The following is a 26,595-nucleotide window of genomic DNA, read 5'->3' on the forward strand; positions in this document are numbered from 1 at the left end:
ATCAGTCATAAAAATTTGTTTAATCAAATCTGAATGTTAAAATCGGTTGAATCAATTGTTTTAAAAATTTACATAGCAATTAGCTATGATTATAACTCTGTGCGATTCCATTTATATTATCTTACTTTTATTTCACATACATAGTTGTACCTTAAAACCCCTTTCCTGCAGTAAAACCTTCAATATGTTTTGGTATAATTGTGCACATAAGGGTTAAGCCGCACAGTGGCGAAACGTTTGGTATGAAACATTTTACAGCTGAGAGCGGGATGGTGGGCCTGAGAGAAAGAGAGAGGCTCACTGTTTTGTTGTTTTATGTGTGTGTTTTGGTTTGCTTTTGCGACTTTATCGTCTCAGCAGTTTCTTGTGCGTCGCGTCTCAAAAAGAAATACAAAAAAATAAAACGAAAAACTCGAACGTTTCAGTTTGTAAAAAACGCGCTTGCGAAGCGGACGTTACTTTTTCGTGTGGTTGTCGCGAGATGCGTCGCTTAGTCGCCGTATCGCAAGCACTTCAGCTAAAAAATCGCAGTTAAAAAACGTTACGGTTTCTTATCGTGTAATAAACAGAGTCCAGTTTTAAGTACGACTGTTTTGCCAAAACAAAAAAGCATCACTTCCTTAACGATAGGCCTAGCCTTGAAAACAATCAACGGCCAGCAGACCCCCCAAATTGTCGTTGTTTTTGGTAGAGTGTGTCTGTGTGTGTATTATTTTTGTTGTGACTGTTGTTGTTTGCAATTGTTGTGTCGTATTAGGCAAGCAGCATCAACAGTCATTGCTGCAAGGCAAGAGGCAAACAAGCAACAGCAACAGCAACAAAGTCGCAAAGCAACGTGCGATGCAAATTATATAGTCAGTCAGTCACACAGCGAAACAACAGCAACAATAATAATAATAACAACAACAAGGTGGACACATACAAAACGGTTTCGCGTGTGCAGCAGCAACAACAACAATAGCAATCAACGCAACAACATTGCATTGAAATATTTCGTAAGTGTGTGTTGTGTATGTGAAAAACGAAAATTGCGCGCCAAAAGCAAGAAAAAGGATTACAAAAACAAACGTGCTCACACGCTCACGCATGCAGCTGTGCTCAATAGCCGCGACTACAACAACAACAAAAACAACACGCGAACCAAATCAAAACAACAAACGAGACAACAGCCCAGCGCACACAAAATTCCAGTTTTCTTCTTCTCTCTCGGACACTCTCTCACTCACACACTCGCTCACCAGCAAAGGACGTTGGAACATTGCGACAAAGACGTGCACTTTTGGTGAGTTTTATGAGTTCTTTTCAGAGATGGGCATGGGACACGAAAAAAAACTGATAATTGCCAATTTGTTGGAAATATTCTATCAAACATGCTCTTAGAAAATGTTCATACATTTGTGAATACGTTCTTTATTGTTTGAAAAGAATTGCATCCAGTTGGAACGTACGCAATCAAAATAATTATAAAAATTCAAAACATCAAATGTACCATGATTATTTCATTAATATTATTTCAAGTTTAATTATTAAAAATAATATAACTTTATAATTTAAGTCCTAAAGCGAGAAGATTTAAATATTGGCAAGGGTAGAAGGAAGGGGAACTGCTTCAATGAGTTGACCCATAAATATAACCACATACAGGCCGTAATACTTGGCTATATTTACATTTTATAAACTTATTAGAGAATATGTGAATAGTGGTTTATTATTGTTATTGTTCTGATCTTATTAAATACCTGTTTAATCTGTCTGTCTAAGAATACATTTCCAAATGATGTCACAATATATTTAAAAATAACAATCAACCAAATATGGAAATACCATTTATTGGTTAGATTTGAGAAATCCGTAAACGGCCCATACCCATCTCTAGGTCCTTTGATTCCATCTGGCTTTGGGCCACACGTGTATCCGTTTTTCCTTTCTCATCAAAGTACAAAAGTCAAGGCTCCATTTCATGGCTTCGATTTTTGCCACACGCTTTTCTGTTTACTTTTTGACCTTTGCGCTTAAAATTCAAGTGGGTACAGGAATGTGTTTGCTGCAATCCTTGACGGCAGACGTCGACCTCATTGATTGTTGTCCTTCAGAGTGCGCACAGTGGTTCACAGTACAAAGTGGGGTGGCAAGAGCGTCAATGTGTTAAGCAGATGATGTAAAGATTACGATGAAATATCTTTAACCTTTTTTATAAGGGTTGGGTAACAAATGAGCGCAACTGCTGATTAAATCAGTGTGACGAAATCGATATAATCGGATAATGCTGGCACAATGTTAATAATAAGCCGTATAAATGTATAAAAGACAGACAACCAGATTGTTAGGTATGCGCAATCGTAAGGGGAAGAATACATTGTTCCTGAGCGAAGGCCCAATTAGTTCTGCAGTTAAATTTCATTTCTACTGCTTGCCATTATGATGGAGCAGCTTATGTCGAAATATTTAATTATAATAAAGACGACGCTCACATGGAACCTTTTAGTCTTACAACTGACTTTGAAGGTGGCTCATTAATTGTTCAAGTAAGCATAAAACTCAGGTTAATCTGGAGCTTCTGTAATCACTATAATTACAAAAATGTTGCTTGAAGGCCTACCATTACAAATGTATGCCAAAGATAATGAAGATTTGCTAGACTTCTTAAAATACAAACATAATTATGTTCTTGAATTAAAATGATAACTTGAATAAGTAAGAGTTGGAGTAGACTCGATGCTTCAATTGCAATTTTGTACTCCAAAACATCGGAGGAAAGAAAAGAGTTGGATCTTCTGAAGTTAACTATCTAGAATTTGGAAGTAGATAGTGTACTACAAAAGATCCAACTCCTATTACTCGTACAGTTTTTATATTTATTGAAGAATATATTTTTGGTATTTCATTCAATTTCTTATCGCCCCTTTGACTTTAGTTTCTTTTTTTCTGATATGTATGTATTTCCATAATATTTTAATAATTTGGAACTCATAAGATATGAAAATTCAATTCTGGGCTTGTCTTCTGATATGTACTTCCGCACCATTTAAATTTTTTGAACTGATAAGATATGAAAATACCTTCGGACCATATCGTATTTCGCTCACATACAGTCTCGTCGATAAAAAAAAAATTAATTCATTATGCAATTTATGGCCAAGGTGCGTTGTCAAAAAATTATTGGGGTATGTGCTGAAATCAATTTTTTTCATTGACAGCGAAATTTACAGATCGTGCTATCGAGTACGTCTTATATATTTAAAATTATTCTTATTTATAGAATAATAGATATAAGTATTTTTGGTAATCTTTTCATTTCATGTTTTACCCTAGGCAGCTTATGTAATACCTTTAGCAGACTCTCATCTTGAACCTTAGAGGGATATATTTTAGTTTAGCTTAATTGGATCTTTAATTATAGTGCCAGAGAGGCTAGGGATTTATGATTTGCAGAGTCTCTGTATGAGGGGATGTTTCTCACATATATGATTAAATAAGTTAAAATACAAAATAGAACTCAAACGCAGTTCATTAGGTGGTTATTATTCTTTCAAAATAGCTCGCAAATGTGACTAGCGTAATAATATAAAAGTAACCAGATACTTGTAACGCTAGGATAAGGTTAATAAATAAATAAATAAATATTAAATGGGCTTGCTTAAGCAGTCACTTCACTTATGTGTGGGTCGATTCGGTTTCCATTTCAATTTATTGAATTACCTTGAAATTTCCCCCACAAATCCTTATAAATAACATCCTGGAAAGTAAAATGCCTCATCCATAAGGAATAATGTAGTACTCCCACTCCCTGCAATTATCCATAAACTGTCCGACGCTTATAACATACTGTGCGCCCCAAACTTTATTTGACCTTTAGAAATATGACAAGTATTGAATAGCATTTTTACTGCCGCCGCAGCCACACCCCCGAAATGTTTGCGGGCCACGCCAAAAAGTAATAAGCACATGTGAAAGAAATGGAGACGATAGGAACATAGTTATTGGAGCTGTGCCGGACACAGATAATAGAATTCGGCGAACCAATAAAATGAGTAGTTTCGTCAAAGTCGGGCCATAATCATTAAGCCGAGATTTTGATGGCAGTTCGCGGCACTGTGCGGAGAAGGACACAGACCGGCGTCTGCGTCTGTGTCGGTAATCAAACGTCTAGACAGTGTTGTTCCAGCATCTTCAGCCTCCCCGACCAGCCGCGCCTACCGTGGGCGCCAACTTGCCAGCATGCATATGCATGTACTCGTATGTATGTGTGTGTGTGTGTGTATAATCCTTTTTTATTGCAGTCAGCGCAGGCAAGTCCTTGCATTGCGCCTGCTTCTGCATTTGTTTTCGGGGGTTGCTGGTTCCCCCATTCCGTTTCCTTTTCTTTTCGCTCCACTCAACTCGACGCACCCGACAGCGAACCCGACCCCCGCCAGAGTGCTGAGTGTGCGCCGCTCCATCATTATGAAAATAGCGCTCGTAAATTACAAAATCATGGTTTTATTTGTCAAAATTTGAAACTTATTTTAACAGGCGCCAAGCAAAGCACAGCCAGTCGACGCCGTCCGCCACCAATCGCCAAACCAACAACAACGCGCGGGGTATGTATGTGTGTGTGTGTGTGAGTGAGTGTTGTGTTTTGTTCTTTCTCTGTTTGGCTTTTTTGCCGTTTGTTGCTGTTTTGTTTCTGCCTCGTGATTCGTGATTAGCATGCAAGCACACGACGCCTTACTCGGTCGCTTGCATGTACATATGTATGTATGTACGTGTATGTGTGAGTTGGCTTTTGACTCTCAAATTGTGCCCTTTGCACTCCTCGTTTGCCATTCCACTCACTCACCCACATGCGCTCACCCGTGCGGCGCTCGCTGCTCGCCTTTCAATAGAACTGTTATCAAAGAATTTCTAATTGGTATTTGGACAGCAGTGTGCGACACTCTCAGCTCACACATTCAAAAAGTGCGATATACTTGTATGTACATATATATGTATATATAAAGTGTTTTATAACCCATCATGTAAATGGTGCTTAATGCCAATGATTGATTGTCGGCCAGGGGGTTGAAATTTCCATTTGGTAGTCTGAATGCATTTTCCCAATGAAATTTCATTATGCACCGGATGAGGAATACAATTTGATATCGCGAATGGGGTGATGGGTAACCAATACGTCCCCTCCATGTTTAATCAATGATGGATTAAATTCAAGGAAACTATTCCAATATGTGAATGAATGAAAATCTACAACTGTTCGTCTGTATTTATTATGTTGGACCCAATTGAGAGCTGTATTTAAATAACCGTACGTACATATGTATACATAGTTGATTAATGTTCTTCAGTTCAGTTATTAATGAGTGTTAGGCGCTATTTCGTATTTCAAGCACTGGTATGTGCTCAAATTATTAATAGGTTTCTCAAATTTCTATTCAATTCAACGTTCGTCAATGGTATTTTGGGACTCTGTACCTGATTATATTTGATTTGGCGCAAAGTTCATACATACTTATATTCCTAATCAGCATGACAATCTCTGTTTGTCTGTCCGTCAGCCCGTCCGTATGAACACCTGTATCTCAGAGACTATAAAACCTATAGACACCAAATGTTGTTTTCAAACTAAATTTCAGTTGCATTAGTTGCTTAAAATAAATAATTTAACATTTTCGATCACAAGTAGTATTTTTTTTTGCCTTTCCCAAAACTATATTCCTAGCTAATCGATCAATAAAAAACGATTATAAAATTTCTCAATCGCGGAATAAGTTTATATCTTAGCCAAGAGTTATGTTTTAATCGTAATTTGTCAATTATTAGCGGGATTAGCGTCCTTCTATAGCTAGGAGTTGCGTGATATTTTAACATAACATCCACATAGATTTCCAGCTAAAAAGAGAACTACTCATGTTTTTCAGTGTTTCAATCAAAACTTTTCTATTGTAAGCCCGTAATAGCTATTAAAATTTCAGTTCTTTTTCAAAGAGAAGTTGACCCTTATGCGATCAATTTATAACCTAGCTAAGGAATTAAATCTTAACTGAAATGGTTAACAGATTTGTCTGTATTGGGATTGTTCTTTAAATTTCCTTGACAATCAATCATTTTTATACGAGTAGTTGCTTTATACACTTAAAGGAAGTTTTTACTTTACTTGTTACTATAGGTAGATTTTTTAAAGGCCGATAATCCAGATTTTCACGACTGATTCATCATCGTATTTACATTTTCTTTTATGTGCTCGTTTTAAATACATCTGGTTCTAAAAATAATTCCAATGAGCCCTGATTCCCTTACTCAGAAATTGATTGTGGCGTAAACATAATACAAATAACCAAATGGGTTTCAGTACTTTTAAATAAAATTGAATATCTGTTCAATTTAGTTTATAAGCAGAATAATTATACACCTTTTGAAGAATATTTAAACACCTGTTGAAATATACATAAACAAAGCGAGAAAGATATCCAGCAGGAAAAGCAGTTCTAGTCCCATTGTCAAGTATAGAATTTTTTTTTACAATGAAATATAGTATAGTGTCATAATAAGGATTGAACTTTAATTCTTCTAGGGCTTCCTTTGTCAAAAATTCAAAAGGTCTTTCAACAACAATTTCGAGGAATTACTCATAACTGTTTTTGCAGCAACAGGATAGGTCCATTTCCCAAGACTAGAGTTCGATTTACCTTTAGGCTTTCCACCTTGAAGTCTACTCTAGCCTTTGGCAAGAGGCATTCAACTTCTTTTCGACTTTATTTCATATATCCTTCGTTCAACAACAACATTTAAGTTTGCTGAAAGGTTGAATACATAGTCGTATCACAACTGTTTTCTGCTGAACCTTGTTTTTTCGTCGCATGAAAGCCTAATGAGGTATTTGTAGTAAAAGTTTTGCTTGCTTTTACGAATATACATATATTTTTTCTGTTTCGTCATTAATACGCTTTACCAGCACATATATGTATATATATCTAAATATCGCCTTTAAATGGCTGTGTTTATTTAAAAAAGGTGAGCCAGTAGCCCGCAGTAGCTTTATTTGGGGTTTGATTTTGATTTCATTATGAAAACAATTACGCAAGTTGATTAAATTTAGACGTACTCGTAAGTATTGAAGCAAAGTTTTGCAATCAACAAATAGCAACAAATAGCGAAACCAAAGCCAGAACCCACCCACCCACCTATCCCGCCACTTTCAATTACAAGCCTGCTTAATGGCGCAGATATGTGAGTATTCGAATAATCGCGCTAATGCGAGCTGTGGATTTGCAAAAAAGTGAGGCAAGCGGCAAGGCCGTCGCAGGCACTCAAGCAATAAAAACAAAACAAAAAAACATTTCCAGCGACTACTCGTATTGAGCGACAAAGTCGGATTCGTAAAGCTCATTGAGTGCTTTCGGACGGACTGTGGATTGTGGTGTGCGGGTTTGCCAAAAATGGGCGACAGTGTGGCTGATTACACGTCGTATTGCTTTGCCGATTTGTTCAAGTTATGTACATATATGGTAATGTATTTTTTTAATAGACGGACGGATGGACGCACGGACGGTCGGACGGACGGATGGACGGTAGTGGAAATTTGTGTGCGATAATATAAAAATAACAATGAACAAGCAAAACTAAAAATTCAGCTTGCAGCAGCATGTTTATCAACAACAACAGCTGATTGAAGGGGTGCCCCCTCCTCACCCCTGCTCTTTTCACAATTGTGTAATTGAATTGAAACAAGTTGGGGCGCAATCGAAATTGAAGTGAATTTCGAGTGAATTTTTACGCCTAAAAGCGTAAAAGCGGGTAAGCAAGTCGAACGACTCAGCAGAGACTTCGAATGCGCATTTCTCCGTTTGCTTTCCGTTTGCCCGCTTGTTATGCAATTTATCATTAATGGCCAAAAACAAAAACAAACTACTGCTACTTATATAGTTGTATGTATACGGGTACAATACAATCGTCTGTCTATGTACACACTTTATAAGAAAACACAAAAATGCAATTGAATTGTGAGCGCCGACGTTGCAATTGGAAATGAATGCCAAACAGCATGCGGCGGCACATCATCAGCGTCGTCGTCGTCGTCGTCGCCTGACCGTCGTAACTCAAAGGAAAAGTGAAAACTTGTTTTGCTTTTCATTGCTTTGCTTTCGTCGTGCCGGCCTGACTTTGACTTTTCAACCGCTGGTGGCGGACGTCGCCCCACACACCAACCCATACTACTTACTAAAGTACATTCAAAACTACACTGACAAACACTGACATTATTCTGCTTTCGACTATAAAGCATAGTATTTGCTTTGAGACGATAAAACGCACTTCAAGGCAACTTAAATCAAACTTATTTATAAGGGATCCTTACATTGTTGAGAACGATTCGTGAGCTGATTATTATACTTTTCAATGCATACTTCCATGTAGATTGAAGCTTTTGAAGGAGTTGCCTTATTCCGGCTTTCTTTTCTCTCATGCCAGTATAGACCTTTTGCAGAAACTTGAATTGGTGGGAAATTTAAATTAAATTTATTTACTTTTGTTACATTTGTTAGATGGGATCTCTCCCTTATGTGAGTAATAATATATTACTGAATGTTTCAGCAGTGTAGCTTATTTCACTTTTCAATACTGGATTATTATTTTAATATGGAGCGTACGTTTTAGGAACATTTTTCAACAATGTTAGTTTTATTAAAAATAAAAAATATTTCCTCATATTTTCTGAGCTTTTCAAAAATATTCATATTTTTGATTTTGAGAGACGTTTTAAACAAATTATTTTATTCCGTTTCTCCTTCAGCTAATGTCAGCAAATTACACACTTATTTCCATAATTTCAATTGATAAACCATTCTCAGTTATGCCTCTTTTGTAAATTTTTCTCTCCTATTCTTAGGCTTTCTTACCTTTTAAGTTTAAATTGTAATGTTATATTAAATCATATCTTCAATTTAATTTTTATATTATAATATATATAAAATTGTAATATATATTGTAATGATTATAATTGAAACTATCAACACATTGGTTTACTAAATAAGTCAATAAATTATTCATCGCTTATCATATTCTATAACGAATTAGCTATTTGCCATTCAACAGTTTATATTAGTTTTATGATTTATAGTTGCTATTAGACCCTGCACATGGTTCTATGGTGTGAGAATAGCGACATTGCCTAGGGATCTAAAGAAATTCCCATAATTCAAACAGCATCAAGTCTAATTATAGATGTTACCAAATAGACCTTTTAGGCATGCTCCCAATTTTCAAAAGGCAACTAAAATGATAGTCTAAGCAAATCTTAAGCAGTATTTTCATTTACAAACCTAGGCTAGGTCATATAAATCTCTTGATTGTCTAAGAAAATACGAATCTGATTATATTTTTGTATCTAGCTCTTTCCCTATAACAATTTCGAAAGCGGTAATTTGTAACTATTTTCTTTTTTTTTTTTGCCCTCACTTGACGTGGAGGCTTCGAAGTATTTGTGTAGCAGTGCTTGTTAAGACGCTTGCAATTGGCCATAAGCTGCAATGACGGTTTGATTAACGTCGCCAGAGCGGCTTAGCTGCGAGCTTATCAGCCACTGTGCCGAATGGCGACCAAAACAACTTGCAGTGCTGGGGACGATGACGCTTTCGTTTCTTTTAATATATATTTTTTTTTACCAACCCCACACGTACGGCAGGCACGTACGGCGACCGCACGCTCCATTATGTGCGATTAATAAGCAACGAGGGAAGGTAGCTGCTGAGTGTGTGTGTGTGTGTGTGAGTGTGAGTGCCCCATGCCACCCCTGACGACCGTGCGCTGACGTCAAAAGTGCGCGGAGTGCAATGGACGCCACGGGTAGGCAAGCGACCAGACTGGGGCTGTGGCTCGGCTATCAAAAGAGTCGAAAAACATACATATATACGACTATATAGTCGCATGTATATACATACATACATACATACTTACATACATACATACATACATACATATCTATGGATATACGAACCAACTGATTTACATGAGGGCGCCCCTTCGGCAGCCATTGCCATAGAGACCACTCTCACGATACAAACATACGACTACAAGTATATATACATATATACATCAATTGTATGTATGTGTGTGTGTGTGTATAGAAAATAAACAACACTTTTTTGATTTACTTCGTGCTGCTCATTTTGATGATTTCCTGTGAACATTTGGATATTTCACATTGCAAGAAACTTGTTGCATGAGATATACTCGTATTTATTTTTCTTCTCCGCGCATTGTTTGCCGCTGCCATTGTTGTTGTTTTTGTTCCCGCTTTTATTGTTTGGTGTTTGTTTGGCTACCGTGTTCCGCAAGCCAGTTTCACGGCCATCTTACGAGTATGATGATTATTGTCGAGGGATGTACAGCAAATCGATTAGAATTTGTATTTGCCACATATGTTCACTTTTGAATTAAATGTTTACATTATGTCCAAGGGCGTACGCAGGGGGAGGCACTACTTCGCCTTAAAATGGAACTGAGTTGGATTTGTTGAAGCTTTTTCCATTGATCATATGCATAAAATATTTTTTAAATGCATCGTGCATTATTTAATCATCATTTTTATTCTGTCCTTCAATTCAACAAAACTATTGAATTTCAGAAATTATTTGATTACGTTAAAAGAACCCTTTTAATGCCCCTTTAAAGACCACATTAAAGAGCCCATTAAAACAGTGCAACAACCAAAAGTTAAGGAAATGTCCTTGATTAGATATTATTGTAATTTGATAAGATTTCCCCTTTTTAGGCTTTTCTAGCTTATAAGATGCTTTTTATAATTTTTATATATTTTCCTTTATGTCGACAGTCAATGTTTGTTGACATAAATAAATAATATTTAAGAGACTTTATGCCAATTTTAAGCCCGAAGAACGAAGTAATTTTCGTATTTAACAATATTTATGTATTTCTTTGTTAATATAACATAAGCAGTACATGAATAAATATTAATTTTGCTATTGAAATGGATTAGATTTAATTATACCGTAAAATCGGAAAAAGAAGCTTCAAATTTTACATTTTCAGCCGGTTGACTTCGAAATTAGTTTGTTTAGTCTAAGAAAAAGTACAAAATAAACTGCATTTGCAGTTTGTTGAAAATTGTCTTGGGACCTGAATGATAAAAAACTACATGATAATTTATTATTGCAGATTTAAATAACTTACAATCTATATAACTTGACTTAGTAATTGTTAATTAATTTACAGTTCTAATTGTTTGTTTGTTTGAAGTTTTATTTTACAGTTTAGAAATATTTAATTTCCTTTATGTTTATTTTCCACATATTTATTGAAGAATTTTCGTTGTTTATACTTTGAAGCCTACCTCAACATCTTGCTAGACCTTGATGTTGAATGAAGAAAGTGCCTTAAGAAACAGCCCTTATGTTGCATGAACTTATTGTTAAACTTGTTGAGCCGCTCTCGCATGCATGCACCTTGCAACCGATTTTCCGCCACTTGCATCGCAAGCTACTGCGAAAATGCTTCGTCAGATTTCCATCTTCACGGTTGTTAACGAAGTCTGTCTCTCTCTCTCTCTCTCACTCGCTCGCTTGCTCCCCGAGGGTTCTTCTGCCTGTCATCATCTATTAATTGATAGACCATTATTGATCAAATCAGTTGCGTTATGCGAATTATTTGCAAAGTCATGTTCAAGCTTTCATTATGTTTATTCCCCACACATCTGATCTACTCTCGTATATAGTACAAGTATCTTAATCGCTGCGGTGAAAGGCCAAGTAGTACGTCGCCGTTGGTTTTAATTGTTAACGCGTTGTGTTTTTGTTTTATATGCCAACATATTTTTGTTGTTGGTGTTGTTGTTGTTGCGTGTTTGTTTGCCGATTTAGTTTTTTGTAATCTTTTTTATGCCCGCCTTAAGTGCTGTAATTTAAATGCTTACATAAAATACTAAATTATCGTCTGTAATCTCGTTTAATGTGTTGCTCTCTTTTGCACATTTTTCCCTGAACGCCACATCGTCTTTTTTTCTGTGTTGATTAGCTAATTTCAGTGGTTCGTTGTTGTTTAAGCCCCAAGTCAAGGCCAAGTTGTTGTAATGCTCATTTACATGCATTTCAGTCAACATTCGAGTCATATCACACACATGACTTTTAGTTTTTTTAAACTATAACTTATTTCGTTTAAATTGTAAAACTAAATAAGTTCTATTTGGCGATTTGATTAATCGATTGCAAATTTTTTTACCATCCTTCTACAGTTTGCATGTTTTCAAACACCTTAGATTAAACTTCTTCAATTCTTCTTCTCTTTGCTGAAAACAAAAGCCACAATAGCTGTCATAATTTATTTGCTGGAAATCCCTAAATAAATAACCAAGTTTATCTGGCATCTAAGTAGATTAGTTTATACCTGATTTCAGCAATCTCTCGATTTATGTTATCACCTTGAAAGTACTTTATATACTACTAAAAATGTATATGTATCTTCTTGTCTGTGATAAACGAACATAAAAATAATAATTGGATTATCTCAGCAGACAATTCAGGTTGAGATAATGCCAGGAATTTCACAATAGGCTTTTGATAATGGATTCCACACGCAACACACACTTGAAGCCACATAGGCTGGTCTATTCGAAAAGGCCTTGCATAATCGTAAAAGTTCATTAGCTTAAGGCATACTTTAGTTTACTGCTGATAAGCACTCGGAATCACGCATTTTCTCGGATACTCGTGTGGCCAGAAATTTTTGCATTCTTAGCTGTGGCGGAGATTTTGAAATTCTTAATGTACTCATTTGTTTATACGGACTATATGCAATATATAAGTATAAGTATGTCTATGTATATAAGTTTATATATTTTGAACGTGCCGACTGCCACATTTGTTTATCGTCAGTGTGTGTGAGTTGTTGTTGGTTTTCAGTTTATTGGTTTTTGTTTACGAATTGTTGAAGTAGAATGTTTGGCCGATTCGGGCGACTCCCGTGGCTAATTGCGGCGCTGCTGCAAGCGGCGAGCATGTTATATAAACAAATCACACATTTTCCCTCAATTTTTTCCACGAATTCAGACAGTCCTAGACGTGGCAGCCAGCAGTATGTGAAGAGTCGTTGAAATTGTTGCACGCATCGTAAAAGCTGAAAGCGCTTCGTACAACGTTTTGTGGAGAGGTCAGTTTTAAAATTTCGTCTGTGTTCACTAACTAATCGGGCCTTCACATATAAACGCACAGACATTGCGCAACATAAGCTGTCCGGTTTTCGTTTTTTGGCCACTTGTCGAGTTGGTTTAAAAGCACACAACCACAAATTAAATAGAAAATTGCTATTAAAAGCGCGTGCAGCGTCGCCGACAGACGACAAACGATGTCGGCGCGGAAAAATTAGACGTTTTGAATTTGTCAGCCACATAATACCCGTACAGGAGGGGTAGCGGGGACCCAAACAGCTCGGAGTGGTCAGAGAAAGTAAGTAAGCAACATTAGATTCACATTGTAAATGCATTTCGGCAACTTTGAAACGCAATTCAAACTCCTGCGGTGCATCACCCACTGGGCTCAGTGATGTGTTGCTGCCACTAATGGCTTCCAATTAGCGCTTAAATACAAAAGAATATACACACAAATTGCTGCTACTAAATAAAGCCCCCCTTTTTCACATCCTATCTAAATTGTTGTGCACTTCTCTAACTTGTCTAGAAGATATTATGATTGGTAATTTGTAAAAGGCTTACATGGCTATTCCTGACATTATTAAAGTATTGAGTAGCTGAAAAATTATGGAGTGCTGTACATTCGGGAATATGTTAATAATTATACGATAAAAGTTGATTAAGTGGGGCGGACCACAATTATATATTAAACAAATTTCCTAGCAGCTTCATAAACAATATTACAGGCATGTTATGTTTGAAGAACAATTTTATTTTATTATATTTAGTATATCAACAAAAGTTCTGTCGATACATTCCATTATAATTATTACAATATATATTAACATTTATAAAAACAAAAATGAAGATATTTTTTAATATAACATTATAATTAAAACGTAAAAGCCCAAGAAAAAGCTGTACTAATGTTTTGTAATAAATGGTTAAAAGAATAAATAAATATTCCATAAGCATTCCAAATAAAGTATCCACAATAACATTGTTTTCACTTCGAGAACTATGTATTTGTAACATGATCAATATTTTGGTCCTATAAACATGTCTGTATTTCCGTTTGCCCATCTGTCTGTCCCTTAGTCCTTGTAAACCATAACAACTTTGTTATATAGCCTTGTCTTATACAGAGCAAGTTTTTTACAAACTATATACAAATATCATTCTTAAGAAGTTGTTTGTCAGCAAAGGAAAATGTATTATTTATTGGAGACTGCTTCTGCCTATGTGAAATTTCTTCAAAATAGGTCCACTATATACTCAAATCTGCCCTATTAACGACTTTTTTTATATTTATTTATTAACTTATCCTAACGTTACAAGTAACAGATTACTTTTAAGTCATTACGCTAGTTATTCCAATACATATTCATTTCTAATTTAATTCAGCTTATAATAATTTAATTCAAATGATTGATGCCCAGAATATTTCATTCGTGAGTTGGCTTTAGTGTCTCTTAAAATGTTCATCCTTTTTCGAAATCGTCATAGGAAGGATTGATATAACAATACAACAATCAGTTGAACGGCTATAGAGGGGAAAAATTGGTTACGTTTTAAAAGATATCGACAATCATGCCCACAGACGTTCCGATAAACTGGACGACTGGACACAACAGGGGCTACAATAGAAAGGACTACTCGTCCTTCAAATCAGCGTTGCCGTACTGTACTGTACCTTCAAAGCGACCTAATTCCCAATCTTTAATTGAACTCTTGTCTTGGGTACCGTCCACAAATTGGCTCATCCATGACTCACACGGATCCGTGGTCTATAAAAAAGGAAATACGCAACTACTAATGAGCCAATAAACTTTGACACGCTATAAAAAATTGAAAACTCTATAAAGGCGGCAACAACCAACCGCCGGCTATCAAATGAGGTGCGTGACATGCGGCGTCAAAACTGTCAGCAATGTAAACCAACTGTAACATCCGCATCTGTTACGGGGAGTGGGTGTGAGAGGGGTGTGGGGTTTGGGTGTCAGGTGTGGGTGCATGTGGCGCCTAAAACTAAAGAGACCTTGGGCTTGCGTGCCGGTGTGGTGCCGCCTTCATCGTCATCGTCATCGTCAGCGTCAACGACGACGCCGTTGTCGCCTTTTTGTCAAACAGGCGGCTTAGCAAACAAATATAATTAAATTATAAGCACACGACTATGAACTATGACTAATAAGTACACGTATGCATGTGTATGTGAAGGGCCTCTAGGGGCTACTCAGAGCGCGGAAACTCGAAAGTGATTCGAACATTTAGCAATATAGTACAATAAATAGTTGCACTTTGTTAACACCTTGCTGGGAGTGGTCGCTGAATCATTGCAAATTGAAGGCAAACATACAAACATGTCAATAAGCGATTGCTCAATGCATATATGTTTTGTTTACTAAGAGCAATAGTATTGACTTGGCAAAGGAAACATTTCCGATTGGTATACGAGTATACACGAGTCGAGCTCGCATTATACGACTACTTATGTATAAATCAAAGGTAAGGGCAAATAACGCGTCCCCCTAGTCAATAGTCAAATTTACATTATTTCATTTGAAAATTTAAATACTTGCCAATAAAACTATATACTCTTGTTTTCAATATCACAAAAGATCTTAAATTTCCCTAGAAATTTATTTTTAAACAACACGCCTAAACAAATTTTGACTGTCGTCATAGGAGGAACATATATAAAAATTAAAATTACAATAATATTAATTAATTAACGCCTCCGACCCGGTGGGGGAATATTATTTGCCCTTCGGCTGAAAGAGATTTGTGCGATATCGCTAAGAACTTAATTTAACATTTTCTTAAAACCAATTTTATATTGTTTGAAGAAGGAAATCGTTGATTTAAAACAATTTAAAAATCCATAAGATTTGGCGTTTATCTTATAAGTAGCTCTATATTATCGCAAAGAAATAAAACAAACTATCTGAAAATATGAAATATGAATATTAAATTCTATTTGTGAATAGAAATACATTAAAAGGGATTTCTTTAGCTACAGTAATGCCTGGAAAGCTCAAAAATTGCAATTACAAATAACCAACTCATAATTATACCGTTCCATCGATGATTGATGATATCCCTGAGCATCAAAGATATATTTTTGAGAGGAATGTTCATCTCTATAAGCGACTGACTGGAACTTGTTGGAAAATAAATGATTAAAAGAGCAAGCGAGAACAACAACTCTGTATTTTATTCAATTAAATTGAGACTTGAACGGTATATAGACGTATACGTAATTTATGACAGTCGAATTTTTGTTGGCTTCATTAAACAAAGGAGTAGAATATGTATTTATAAACAGAAAATTTCCTATAGAACTCCTGACTTAAATGCTGTTTTTTAAAATAATTAGGCTATGCTCGTAGTTTGAAATAAATTATATGCCAAGCCCAAAAGTTCTCAGTGTTCATACAAATAGATACAAATATATTACCCCTTACTTAGCAGTACTTCCGCTTTTGGGCTTTCTAGCATACCCTTTCAACATTATTGTACAGGGCTTAAATATGAATTTTTTTTTAGAATAAGTTCAAGTGATTTTTTATGCAACTGGCAGCTTTGACATCATCTCTATTATTAAAGCAATTTTCGGCCGCTTGTTCAATCACATCACACACTTAGGATAAATAGCACTAAGCCCACTCCGTCCAACCAAAATATGTAATGGCCTCACCTACCAAGCATTTGGGGCTTGACTCAGTCATAGAACTATGCAAATAATGTCCAATACAATTCGTCATGCCACTTGTTAATATTCCATGCCCCGACAGGCAGGCAACAAAAAAAATAGACACACACACACACACGCTGACGAACAGAATAGATAAAAATAGCGCACCCCTTTGTCATAGCTGCGGAAACTTCTCAGCCGCAACAACCCCCTCACACACACAAACACACACAAACACACACAAACACAAACACACACACACATACATATATGGACAGCTGTGGTGTGCACCGAAGCTACAGCCCTTTGCCGAACCACATTCGCTGCTGTACGTGTATCGACCGCCCACGACGAGCCCCCAAATAACAACAAAAACAACAACAACAACAGCAACACCAACTGAGCGCCAGGGCCGTGAAAAATATTTGTATCGTTTGTGGGGTAGCTTGCGTTTCTGTTATCCTGTTGAAAAATCAGGGAAATCTATTTATTGATGTTTTTCGCTACGACTAGGTTTTGCTAATTGTGACGTCAGCGTGCGAGAGACGTGACGCAAACAGCAACAGTATTAGAGAGAGAGAGAGAGAGAGATGGGGAGGGAGAGAGAGCTAGGAGAGAGAGAGCTATCAGCGTGGGGCAGCAATCAATTCTCACCACCACCATATGGTGCCGCCATTTTGTCTTGGACGAAAGCTTTCTCTGCTCTTGCTCCTGCAGCTGTGCAAGCTCTCGACGACGTCATCGAAACAGGCACTGCTGCGTCTGCTCCTGTTTGACTCCTGTTGCTCCTGCCGCTGTGAGACAGACGCTGGGTGTGTTGTCCTTCATTTCTGTGCGCCGGTTGATTTGAGGCGGAGTATTTGAGTTAGAGTTGTTGAATGGCGCGCTTGACTTGACAACCCCAATCCAGTCCTGGACCCCTGGAGAAATGGAGTGCATGGGATGGTATTGCTCCGCTATTTTTTTTTCTCCAGCTCTGCACACACACACACACACGCACACACACACAGAATTTTCGGTTAATTGTCTGGTTGGACCGCCACTATGGGGCGTGCCAAGACTTCTTAGACTTTTCGCAAACGCCTCAAACTCGAGTTGAAGCTCTGCCCTGTCTGCATCTTGGGCCGACGCACTGTGCGTTTGTGTTCGTGTTTGAAGCGGCCATTTTCTCCATGGAGCCAATTAACACTAGGCGCCCAGCAAGCCCAGACAGCTGGCATACACGTGTGGGGGAGCTGGCGGCTAATAATTTCGTACCCAACTACTCCGACAGTTGCCCCTGAATTGAAAACTGGATACACAAAAGATGCGAGCGCACACGCACACGCACATGCAGACCTGGAGCTCGGGCTGGGGCTCCTGCCGATGCTGCTCCTCCTCTGTCGAACTCATCGTTTGTTTGCAATTGTTTCGGATTGGTCCACCAGCCAGCTCCCTGGACATGTACGGTATGGCTTTGAGTGAACAAATGGCTTTGCGGGAATATCTGTATAATAATACTTGTTAAGCCGGAATAGAGATTACAATTAAAATAAATACACATTCAGTTATTAGAAAAGCAACAAAAGTTACACGCGATTGCCTAAAATTAAGGAGAAACCATCCATGTTCTGCCAAGTGTTGGAGACAACGTTGAGCTAAGAATTTCTCTCGAGATTGCAAAAAAAGCACTTCTACAATAATATTAATAAATGCCAGGCTTGTAAAGCCAACAACTTTATGGCGAGAAGTACAATTGTTCTCCTATTTCTTTGCTGAAAACAGTCAAGGATATTAAACAATGCATTCAATTCAATAAGTGTAACAAAAAGTGAATTAATATTTATTTTTATATAGGTTTGTGCAAAGTATGTAACATGCAGGAGGAAGCATCTCCGACCCCATAAAGTATATATATTCTGAATCAGCATGACATTTCACTGTCGAGCTTGCTCGACTGTAGCGTTCTTGTTTTATGTTTTTTTTAATCTTTAATCTTTATTTAAGATCACTCATATGTTTAACAATTATTAAATTTTGTGACACTTTTGATATTTTAAATCATGCTTCTTGTCATGATGGAAGGAACTTTCTGCCTATTCTATTTAACAGATGCACTAGCAATTACGCCATTCACAATCCTTTTCGAGAATTATGCTCCAATTATAATACTTTTTACTTTCTGATCTTTACTTTCTGATCTCTACTTTCTGATCTCTCTCTCCCCTCATTAAAATCTTCTATTTTCAGCTACCTCATCATCAGGCTAATAAGCCTTCCCCCAACGGGTCAGTGATTCTCCACCTTTAGCCTTAAACTATATTTTATCTTGTATTATTTAAGTATTTTAATTTAATTATACTTCTTCTTATCTTGTATTGCTTTTTTTCTTTTCCTTTTCTTTTTTGTCAGGTCTAATAACTACTCTTTGCTGTGAATCGGGGCATAAGTATAATAAAAGTAATAAAAGTTCTGTATTTCTTTTTCTCAAATCGACAGTCGATAATATAAAAGAAAATAAAAATAAAATAAATAAAATAATGGTTGTGGGATTATTCGATCAGAGTGTCTACTCAAGGTTTTTCTCTTTTTTTTTTTTTCATTTTTTTTGTAACAGATGTTTTATATTTTTATGTTTATTGGTCCTAATGTCCTGCTGAATGTCCAGCAAATTAAAATGGAAGAACACTGGCACTATTATTATTTGTGACTTAGTGGGGAGATGAGTTGATAGGGGTGAGTAGGTTTAATATATGACTGCTACCGCCTTTAGTGAGGGCTTACTGTACACACGTGTGCTGCGTGGGCTGCTGTGGTTTAATGTGTGGGCGGGTGGTCGGCGAATGCTGCTTTCGGGTCAAGGCTATGCAACAATAAAGCAGCGCCCACGCATCGAACAGCAGTCAGCCTGTTGTCTGTTCTGTCTGTTCAATGCCAACGCAGTCGCATTGCTCATCTGATGCTGCTTCTGCTGCTGCCCCTGACACACGGCACAGATTTGGGGAAAGTCGAATTGTGTCGAAGGCTGGGACTGGGGCTTGGTGGTTGGGGGTTGGGGGTGCATGCTGGTGGTGCATTGTGTCTGTTGGCCAAAGAGCTTTCACTTTCACATGCAGAACAGCTAACAGAGGCTCTTTCAGCTTACTGCGAAACCAAATACGAGCGAACGAACCCCTCCCCCGCTTCCCCCGCCCCGGGTAGTCAATGTAGGTCAGCATTTTGCTTGCCAACGCTTGCATAATGCGCTGAACCACCCATATTTGCCTGCCCACGGCTCGACTCGGCTCGGCTCAAATGAGGAAGCCTAAAATAGCAGCAACAGTCGTGTTACGTTAGCGACGCGTCGCAATGTTGCAGTTGCAGCGCCAGCAATGGCAGCAATCGATTGCAGTTGCAGTCGCCACATTTGGCGACAAGAGTCGCTCGGACTGGCTTGCTTTTTCCGCCTGCAGTCGCTCGTCGAGTCCGGTTTCGGCGCCATGTCGCTGCTCTCCAAGCCATTTGCCCGTGATAAGAACAATGGCAGCTTAGCATGAAATTGAAAGCAACAACTGTGCTAACAAGAGTGTGCCGTGTTCTGCTGGCAAGCCACAAAAAGTCAGAAAGCTGCGACAAAAGACACAATTAGAACGCGTCGTCAACAATAGGCAGTAGCTGATATAGAAACACTTACATATATACAAGTATACCCGCCAACAGTTGACTGTTCAGTCAACACTCAATTAAATTGAATTACAAAGAAGACAACAACAAAAAAAAGTGCGCGCTCGTCCCAAATCGTATTCAGTTCGTCTCGAACTTCCCATCTGTGCAAAAGTTCTTACCTGAAACAGTGACTTAATCATTTCGATTCCTAAATTCGTACTATATTTCATTTTCTGTGCCATCTTTTGTGAATGCCACAATGCAGCGACCAGCGCATAATATCTCCAGCGACATCATGAGCCGCATGTCGGTCTTCGAAAGTGAGTGACACGGCGAGAGCTGAGAATTGTTTATGGACTCCGAGTGGCATTGGAAATGTTATTCGTTTACTTTCATTGTTTCACTGCCTTTTGAACTCTAGTCTAATCTTAATTCTTAAGCATGTCTTTTTTATTTTCTTGCGTCTAACACAAGGCGCTCAAAAACTTCCAAAATGTGCTGATGTGTGATAAATTTTTTGTGCGTAAAAGAAAGACTTCAGTGTAGAGGGAGAGTGGTTTTGGTTTTTGATTTTCAAACCACAAACAAGTTTATTTCTGAGCGGAAAGTTACAGAGTATTCAAAATAACGTTACGAGCTGAACAAATTTGAAATGTGCGTTGCGTTTTACGAGTCCGCTAGGTAATAGATTTCTCATGGAACTGAATTTAAAGCTTTGTTTTACTATTTAGTGGCAATACAATGAAATGATTTATGTTTGAAAAAGCAGTTTAGATCTGATTACAGATTTAGTTCAGAATTTAATGGGCATTCAACTCACTCGTCATATTCTCAATTAAGTGATCGCCTCTAACTTCAACCTGTTGGCACTACGAATAGGAATAAAGCAAAAATAGTTACTTATCCATTTGAAGAGAACAGCACAGAGGTCTACTTCGAAATTAATAAATAATTAAATATGCAAACTCTAGAAGAAACTGCTGCCAAATTTTCGAAATTGCTTTTTATTGTGTACTTGTATCGTTTTTCGCAAATCGAATTTAAATATAATGGGAATCTAATTTTAATAAGGAATACGAATGCGGACTATTAACTCATTTAAAAACAGTTTCAAAAAAGCTGCGCAAGTATGTTTTCCAACTCTTCTATAGAAAAGGCTGCCTAATTTTCAATAAATATGTATAAAAACATTTCTGAGAAACGTACGGTTAGCTGCATGTGAATGGCTGATTAAAAATTAATTAATTAACTGTTTGCTCTTTTTGTTCAATGCTCCTTCTCATTACATTTGTGTGAATTGAAGAACCGAAAAAAATGGTTTAGTTGATATATTACTAAGCTTGATGGCAAATTCTACATCTGTTTCTAATACTTTTGTGTTGAATTTAAAATTTGTTGGAAAACAAAATAACATTGAATTTTTAATTGTTTAATTCCTGCTTGAGATATATTCACCTCTAATATGAAAAACTTGTATAATAGCTTTATGGGTTATGGATTTAACAAATGTAAAGATTTCATTTCTAATATCTTAGAAGCAAACTTTATTCCTTTCAAATGTTGTTTGAATTCTTATTTATGTAAATTTTTCAACAATATAATTTTACATTACTTTTTCATAATTGCATTACTCTCTTTACTATAAAACAATATTTTTAGATGCTCTTAAGATCCGTTAATCAGTAGTTTTCAACAAAGTTAAAATTTGATTCAAGAGTCAATTAATTTTTCATACATCTGGCCAAGCAAAACAAAACAATTAACAATTAAGTCTTTCAAATTCTTTTCGTATTCAAAATATTTTCAAAAAATAATTTCATCTTTTATTTCTATAATAAACCTAAAATAAAATTGTAATAAACTTAAAATAATAATTATAATATTTTGAGTGTTTGAGGAGATATTGTTGAATTTGAATTTAAACCGAATTAACTTGACTGAAATGTAATTTGCTTTTAGTAGCATTCTTGTCATAACAAATTGCATTATTTGAATAGCAAATAACAACGATTTTGGTATGTGCTAGTGCTCTACTTTATGGTAGTTTGCAGATTTTCCATCATTTCTATAACAATTGTGTGCCATCATCAGCATAGCACTTGGCGTATCAAATTGCATTAGCGAAGCAGTTCAGAAGTTTAGTTTTTATGCGTAGTTTTCCGCGTTTTCCACGCACAGAGCAAAACTTTCATTTAGCCCCAAAGTATGTGCTTAATAATAAGTACATACTTAGTTAACCATGTGTATGACCAGTTTCCATAAATCATATATATACTTGTACTTATATACGAGTATGTTGTCTAGCATAAAAGCAAACATGAAATGAAATGTTGGTTTGATTTATGCATCGTCGTCGTATTGTCTCTTGTTTTGGGTGTGAGGGCATTCGGAGTTCAGCACCCCAGGCAGTTAGCCTGGTTGGGAGCTGGTTGTTGCTTGGCCAGTGCGTGATATGAAATGGAAAGAGAAAACAAATTGCATATAATTAGTTATGGGGGCCCTTATTGTTGTAATTTCACTTGCGTTTTAATTTCACACCAGCGGAAAACTGGACGCGGGCATACATACTCGTATGTGAGGCAATTAGCCCTAGGGGTGAAGGGGGGCTGAATCGGAGGCACATGGCACATGTTATTAACCCACATGGGTCGCACAATTTTCTAATATGGTGGTCGTTGCAAACGAATTGGATTGCTTGAATGAAAAGTGCTTCTTGTTGTTGACTATGGTTGGCACTGGGGCGTTGGAACTGCATGTCTGCATGTTCGATGCCTATTTTGGTCATAGAATGACAGACATTGTGTAAAAGAAAGAAAGAAACCGACTTTATATCGGACAATGCATGTTAAATGTAAACGTCGCCCTAATAGAGACAATCAATCAATATGATTTGCATGCGATTTCCGCTCAATTCACACAAACCTACCAGACTACACTGGCCATATAAAAGTATGTTCCCATTAGCATAATGCGAACGTTACAAGCTACCTCGCCAAAGGCTAAAGTTTAGTGTTAAGGTGATTAATAACAAGTTTCAATAATAAGCTTAATTTTCAATAAGTTGTGCAAATGATTGGCAAATACTCGCAGTTTGGAAAATTAGCTGCAGTTGTTGTTGCTATGAACTTTGTGAAGTGCTTTTCGATAACGATGTGTAGTTAAATTTAGTTAACAAGTCTGCAATAATGGGGCCAATGCCCTATACACTTGCCTATAATTGTATACGCACAGCAGTCAAATTGCCTTTTCTAAATGTTCCCTATAGAGTCCAGACTTGTAGATCTTTTACGAAATACTGCGCTACAGACTATGGCAGATTGTTTAAACAAAAAAAAGAGCTGCCATTTTATGGAAAATTTATGCTCGAATGTGCAAATAGTTACTGAAAATATTACATTAATTTAAATATTTATTACCAGCTCGCTTAGGTTTTTTGAAATGTCACTCATTAGTTGTAAGACTGATATTTTTATACATCTTTCACGAAATAATGAGCCCTCTTAAAGCTAAGACTAAGCAGAAGCAGAAGAATATGTGAAAATATAGAATACCATGTTTTTGGTTACTATATGAAGAATATCATCAAACATTCGTTTAAATGTTTTCAAATTTCATAAAATAAAAGCTTCCTGCTACATAAAAGGCAGGTTGAACGGGGTCATCAATTATTGAATAGTCAGAGTATGAGCTCTAGTGTAAGAAAAGATTAATTTTAATATGAAAGCCTACGATGTGAAAAACAAATTAATCTACTTGCTGAAACCAAAACCGAATTTCCTTACTTTTAAAGCTCAGTCTATATAAAATATGACTGTAAATTTAATAATAATACAATGATTTCAGCATTACTGTTGGGATTCGAGTTAGCACCTCAACTGCATTTGATTGGAAAAATACCAATACTTATACAAACTACTGTGCACCTGAGTTTGTTTATTTTAACGGCCTACCGTAGTCTGTCATCAACTAGTCTGCCATAGCAGTACTGAAGAAGAAAAGTTCAACGGCATTTTTGTGTCGGCCTTTATCTGATGCCTATTAATCTAGTTTAGTTCTTTCGCGTCCAATTCTTTGCAGACTGAACAAAAGGCGCCAAAAGCTCTGCCCAAATGGGTTAATATGACAAGCTGCCAAGACTGCTGAGACCGAGAAGTAAGGCAGCGAGCTTGTTGGGCCGAAGAGGTAGAACCTTACCGGTCGTTGGATGATTATTATGACGACTTAAGCTGCGTTCTCGCTGTCGGTTGATTATTTTTTTTATGGTTTACGGTTTATATTCTTCCAAACATTTTTTACCATGCCTCTTGAGCTGCTTCGTTTCTTTCTTCTGTGTTGTTTTTTTTACAACAAATTGACAATGACATGAATGAGAAATATTTAACCTTAATAAACGAAGACCAAGAAGGCGAAGACGAAGCCAGCGAAGAAGATAACGTCGCCACACATTTTGCTCGGCGCTTTTCTTTGGAAGCCGGTGTTTCTTTCTTTTTTGTACAGTTTTTTTTTTGTATATTGTTTGCATTGTTTGACTTTGCTGATTTATGTGACGGTGCCTTGTCATTGTGGCTGGTCAACAGAACATTGCAGAAGGCCAAGTGCCAATTAAACTTTGGCTCTCTTTACGGGCTACAAGTTGGACAATACCGGCCATGCTGCTTCTGACAGGGAAAGTTTAAGTGGTCGTCGTTCGGTTCGACACGTACTTAGTTGGGGCTTTTGTACTTTACATTGATTGTAAATTGTATACTTTAATTTCATGTATATGCACTTCATTGCAGATACCACCAGAACGCACAGCTCAGCGGACGAAAACACGGCCGGCGATATGATGTCCATGTCATCATCACCGCCTCCTACGCCGACTGGCGTGCAAACCGATGCCGAGGGTCTAATATTGCCAAAGAAACTGATAAATCCATGTCTGGAGAACACCGATCGCAAGGAATTGCATCGTGAGCTCAAGTTTAATAATCGCATGTAAGTGAAGGAAACATAATTTAAAAGAGTGCTCTCCACAAACGATTCTACAAAATATTAGCATCAGAAAAGCAGTCTTCATCGATAACTGATTGAAGATGAAAAGCAATGAATAATAGATAAAGAGTGGTTCGTCTTTCAGGAGACATGAGAAGGCGGAATTCTGTTTTTGGAGAGCGTACCCTATGAGTCCATAAATAACTAACTAATCACATCCTATTTCTCCCTTCAGTGGCAAGAGCGTCTTGAATCAGAAATCGGAACTACAGCGTGCCTATGATAAACAGAAGGAGCGTCATGCGGCCGCCGAGCAACATTCTCCAGAGCCTGATTTGGGAGCGGGACTTAAAGGCGAACTGGGACGTGTGATCATGGAGCGTGCACAAAAACACGAGGCAGCGGCACAAAAACAAAATGCCGATGTGGACGACGAGCGGCAATATGTTAATCCCGAGTATTTGAATGTGCGCGCCAAACTGCGCACTGCGCATGCGCCCAATTAAGGCGCCCAACTGGGGGCGCAAAACCGAATATTTAACTTTAATTGACCTAACCAAATCGTGTTTTATTACTTACGTTGTGTTTGTTTAAAATGTTACTTTCTAACTACCGCTTAGTGTTTAATTGTGCTAACAACAACAAGAACAACCACAAAAACCACAAAGAGTTATGATATTATGCGTATGTTAATCTTAAATAATTATTACTATTATAATATAGGTTAAGATATTTAGTTTTTTGTTATGTGCTGACGATATTTTTGTGTGTGTAGTATGTATAAAAAGTGTATAAAGTTCGATTTAGTTTTAAAATTTCTCTTCCAAACCTTTTGGCTGAATATACATAGGTGTATGTATATTTATGTATATTTAGTGCGTAGTCATGTAAAGCGAAACAGGGCAGATCAGAGGAAAAATTTAATAATAATTACGACAAAATTGGAAATGTTTAAGATTAAAGTTAAGTCGAGAGACAGAGAGAGAGAGAGATAAAAAAAAATGATTATATACTTACCATATAGATGCAACTATTTTATGTCAAGCGATTGCGATAATTACCAACTATAACAAACCAGAAGCGAAATCACAGAACTATATATACAATATATATCTATATACAACTTAGTTTCTGAAATAATAAATTTTATTGTAGCAAAAAGTTAACCATAAGTTGGACTCACTGGGAA

The 26,595-nt window shown here is 37.0% G+C and overlaps 1 protein-coding gene across 2 annotated transcripts; it reads left to right on the forward strand.

Annotated features, from left to right (window-relative positions):
- The first annotated feature begins 478 nt into the window (after nt 1–478).
- Nucleotides 479–26,572, forward strand: LOC115631015 (protein FAM107B). 2 transcript variants are annotated; one of them, XM_030527625.1, is made up of 3 exons: nt 479–1,282; nt 25,211–25,409; nt 25,642–26,572. In XM_030527625.1, the coding sequence occupies exons 1-3, from the start codon at nt 1,087–1,089 to the stop codon at nt 25,910–25,912; spliced, it is 666 nt and encodes a 221-aa protein (XP_030383485.1). In that variant the 5' UTR covers nt 479–1,086; the 3' UTR covers nt 25,913–26,572. The 2 variants fall into 2 exon arrangements, with proteins under 2 accessions (XP_030383485.1, XP_030383486.1); XM_030527626.1 differs by lacking the exon at nt 479–1,282 and adding an exon at nt 20,235–20,752.
- Nucleotides 26,573–26,595: the final 23 nt, after the last annotated feature.

This window comes from Scaptodrosophila lebanonensis, unplaced genomic scaffold, assembly GCF_003285725.1.
Source record: "Scaptodrosophila lebanonensis strain 11010-0011.00,11010-0021.00 unplaced genomic scaffold, SlebRS2 tig00001412-arrow-pilon, whole genome shotgun sequence".
Lineage (NCBI taxonomy): Eukaryota > Metazoa > Arthropoda > Insecta > Diptera > Drosophilidae > Scaptodrosophila > Scaptodrosophila lebanonensis.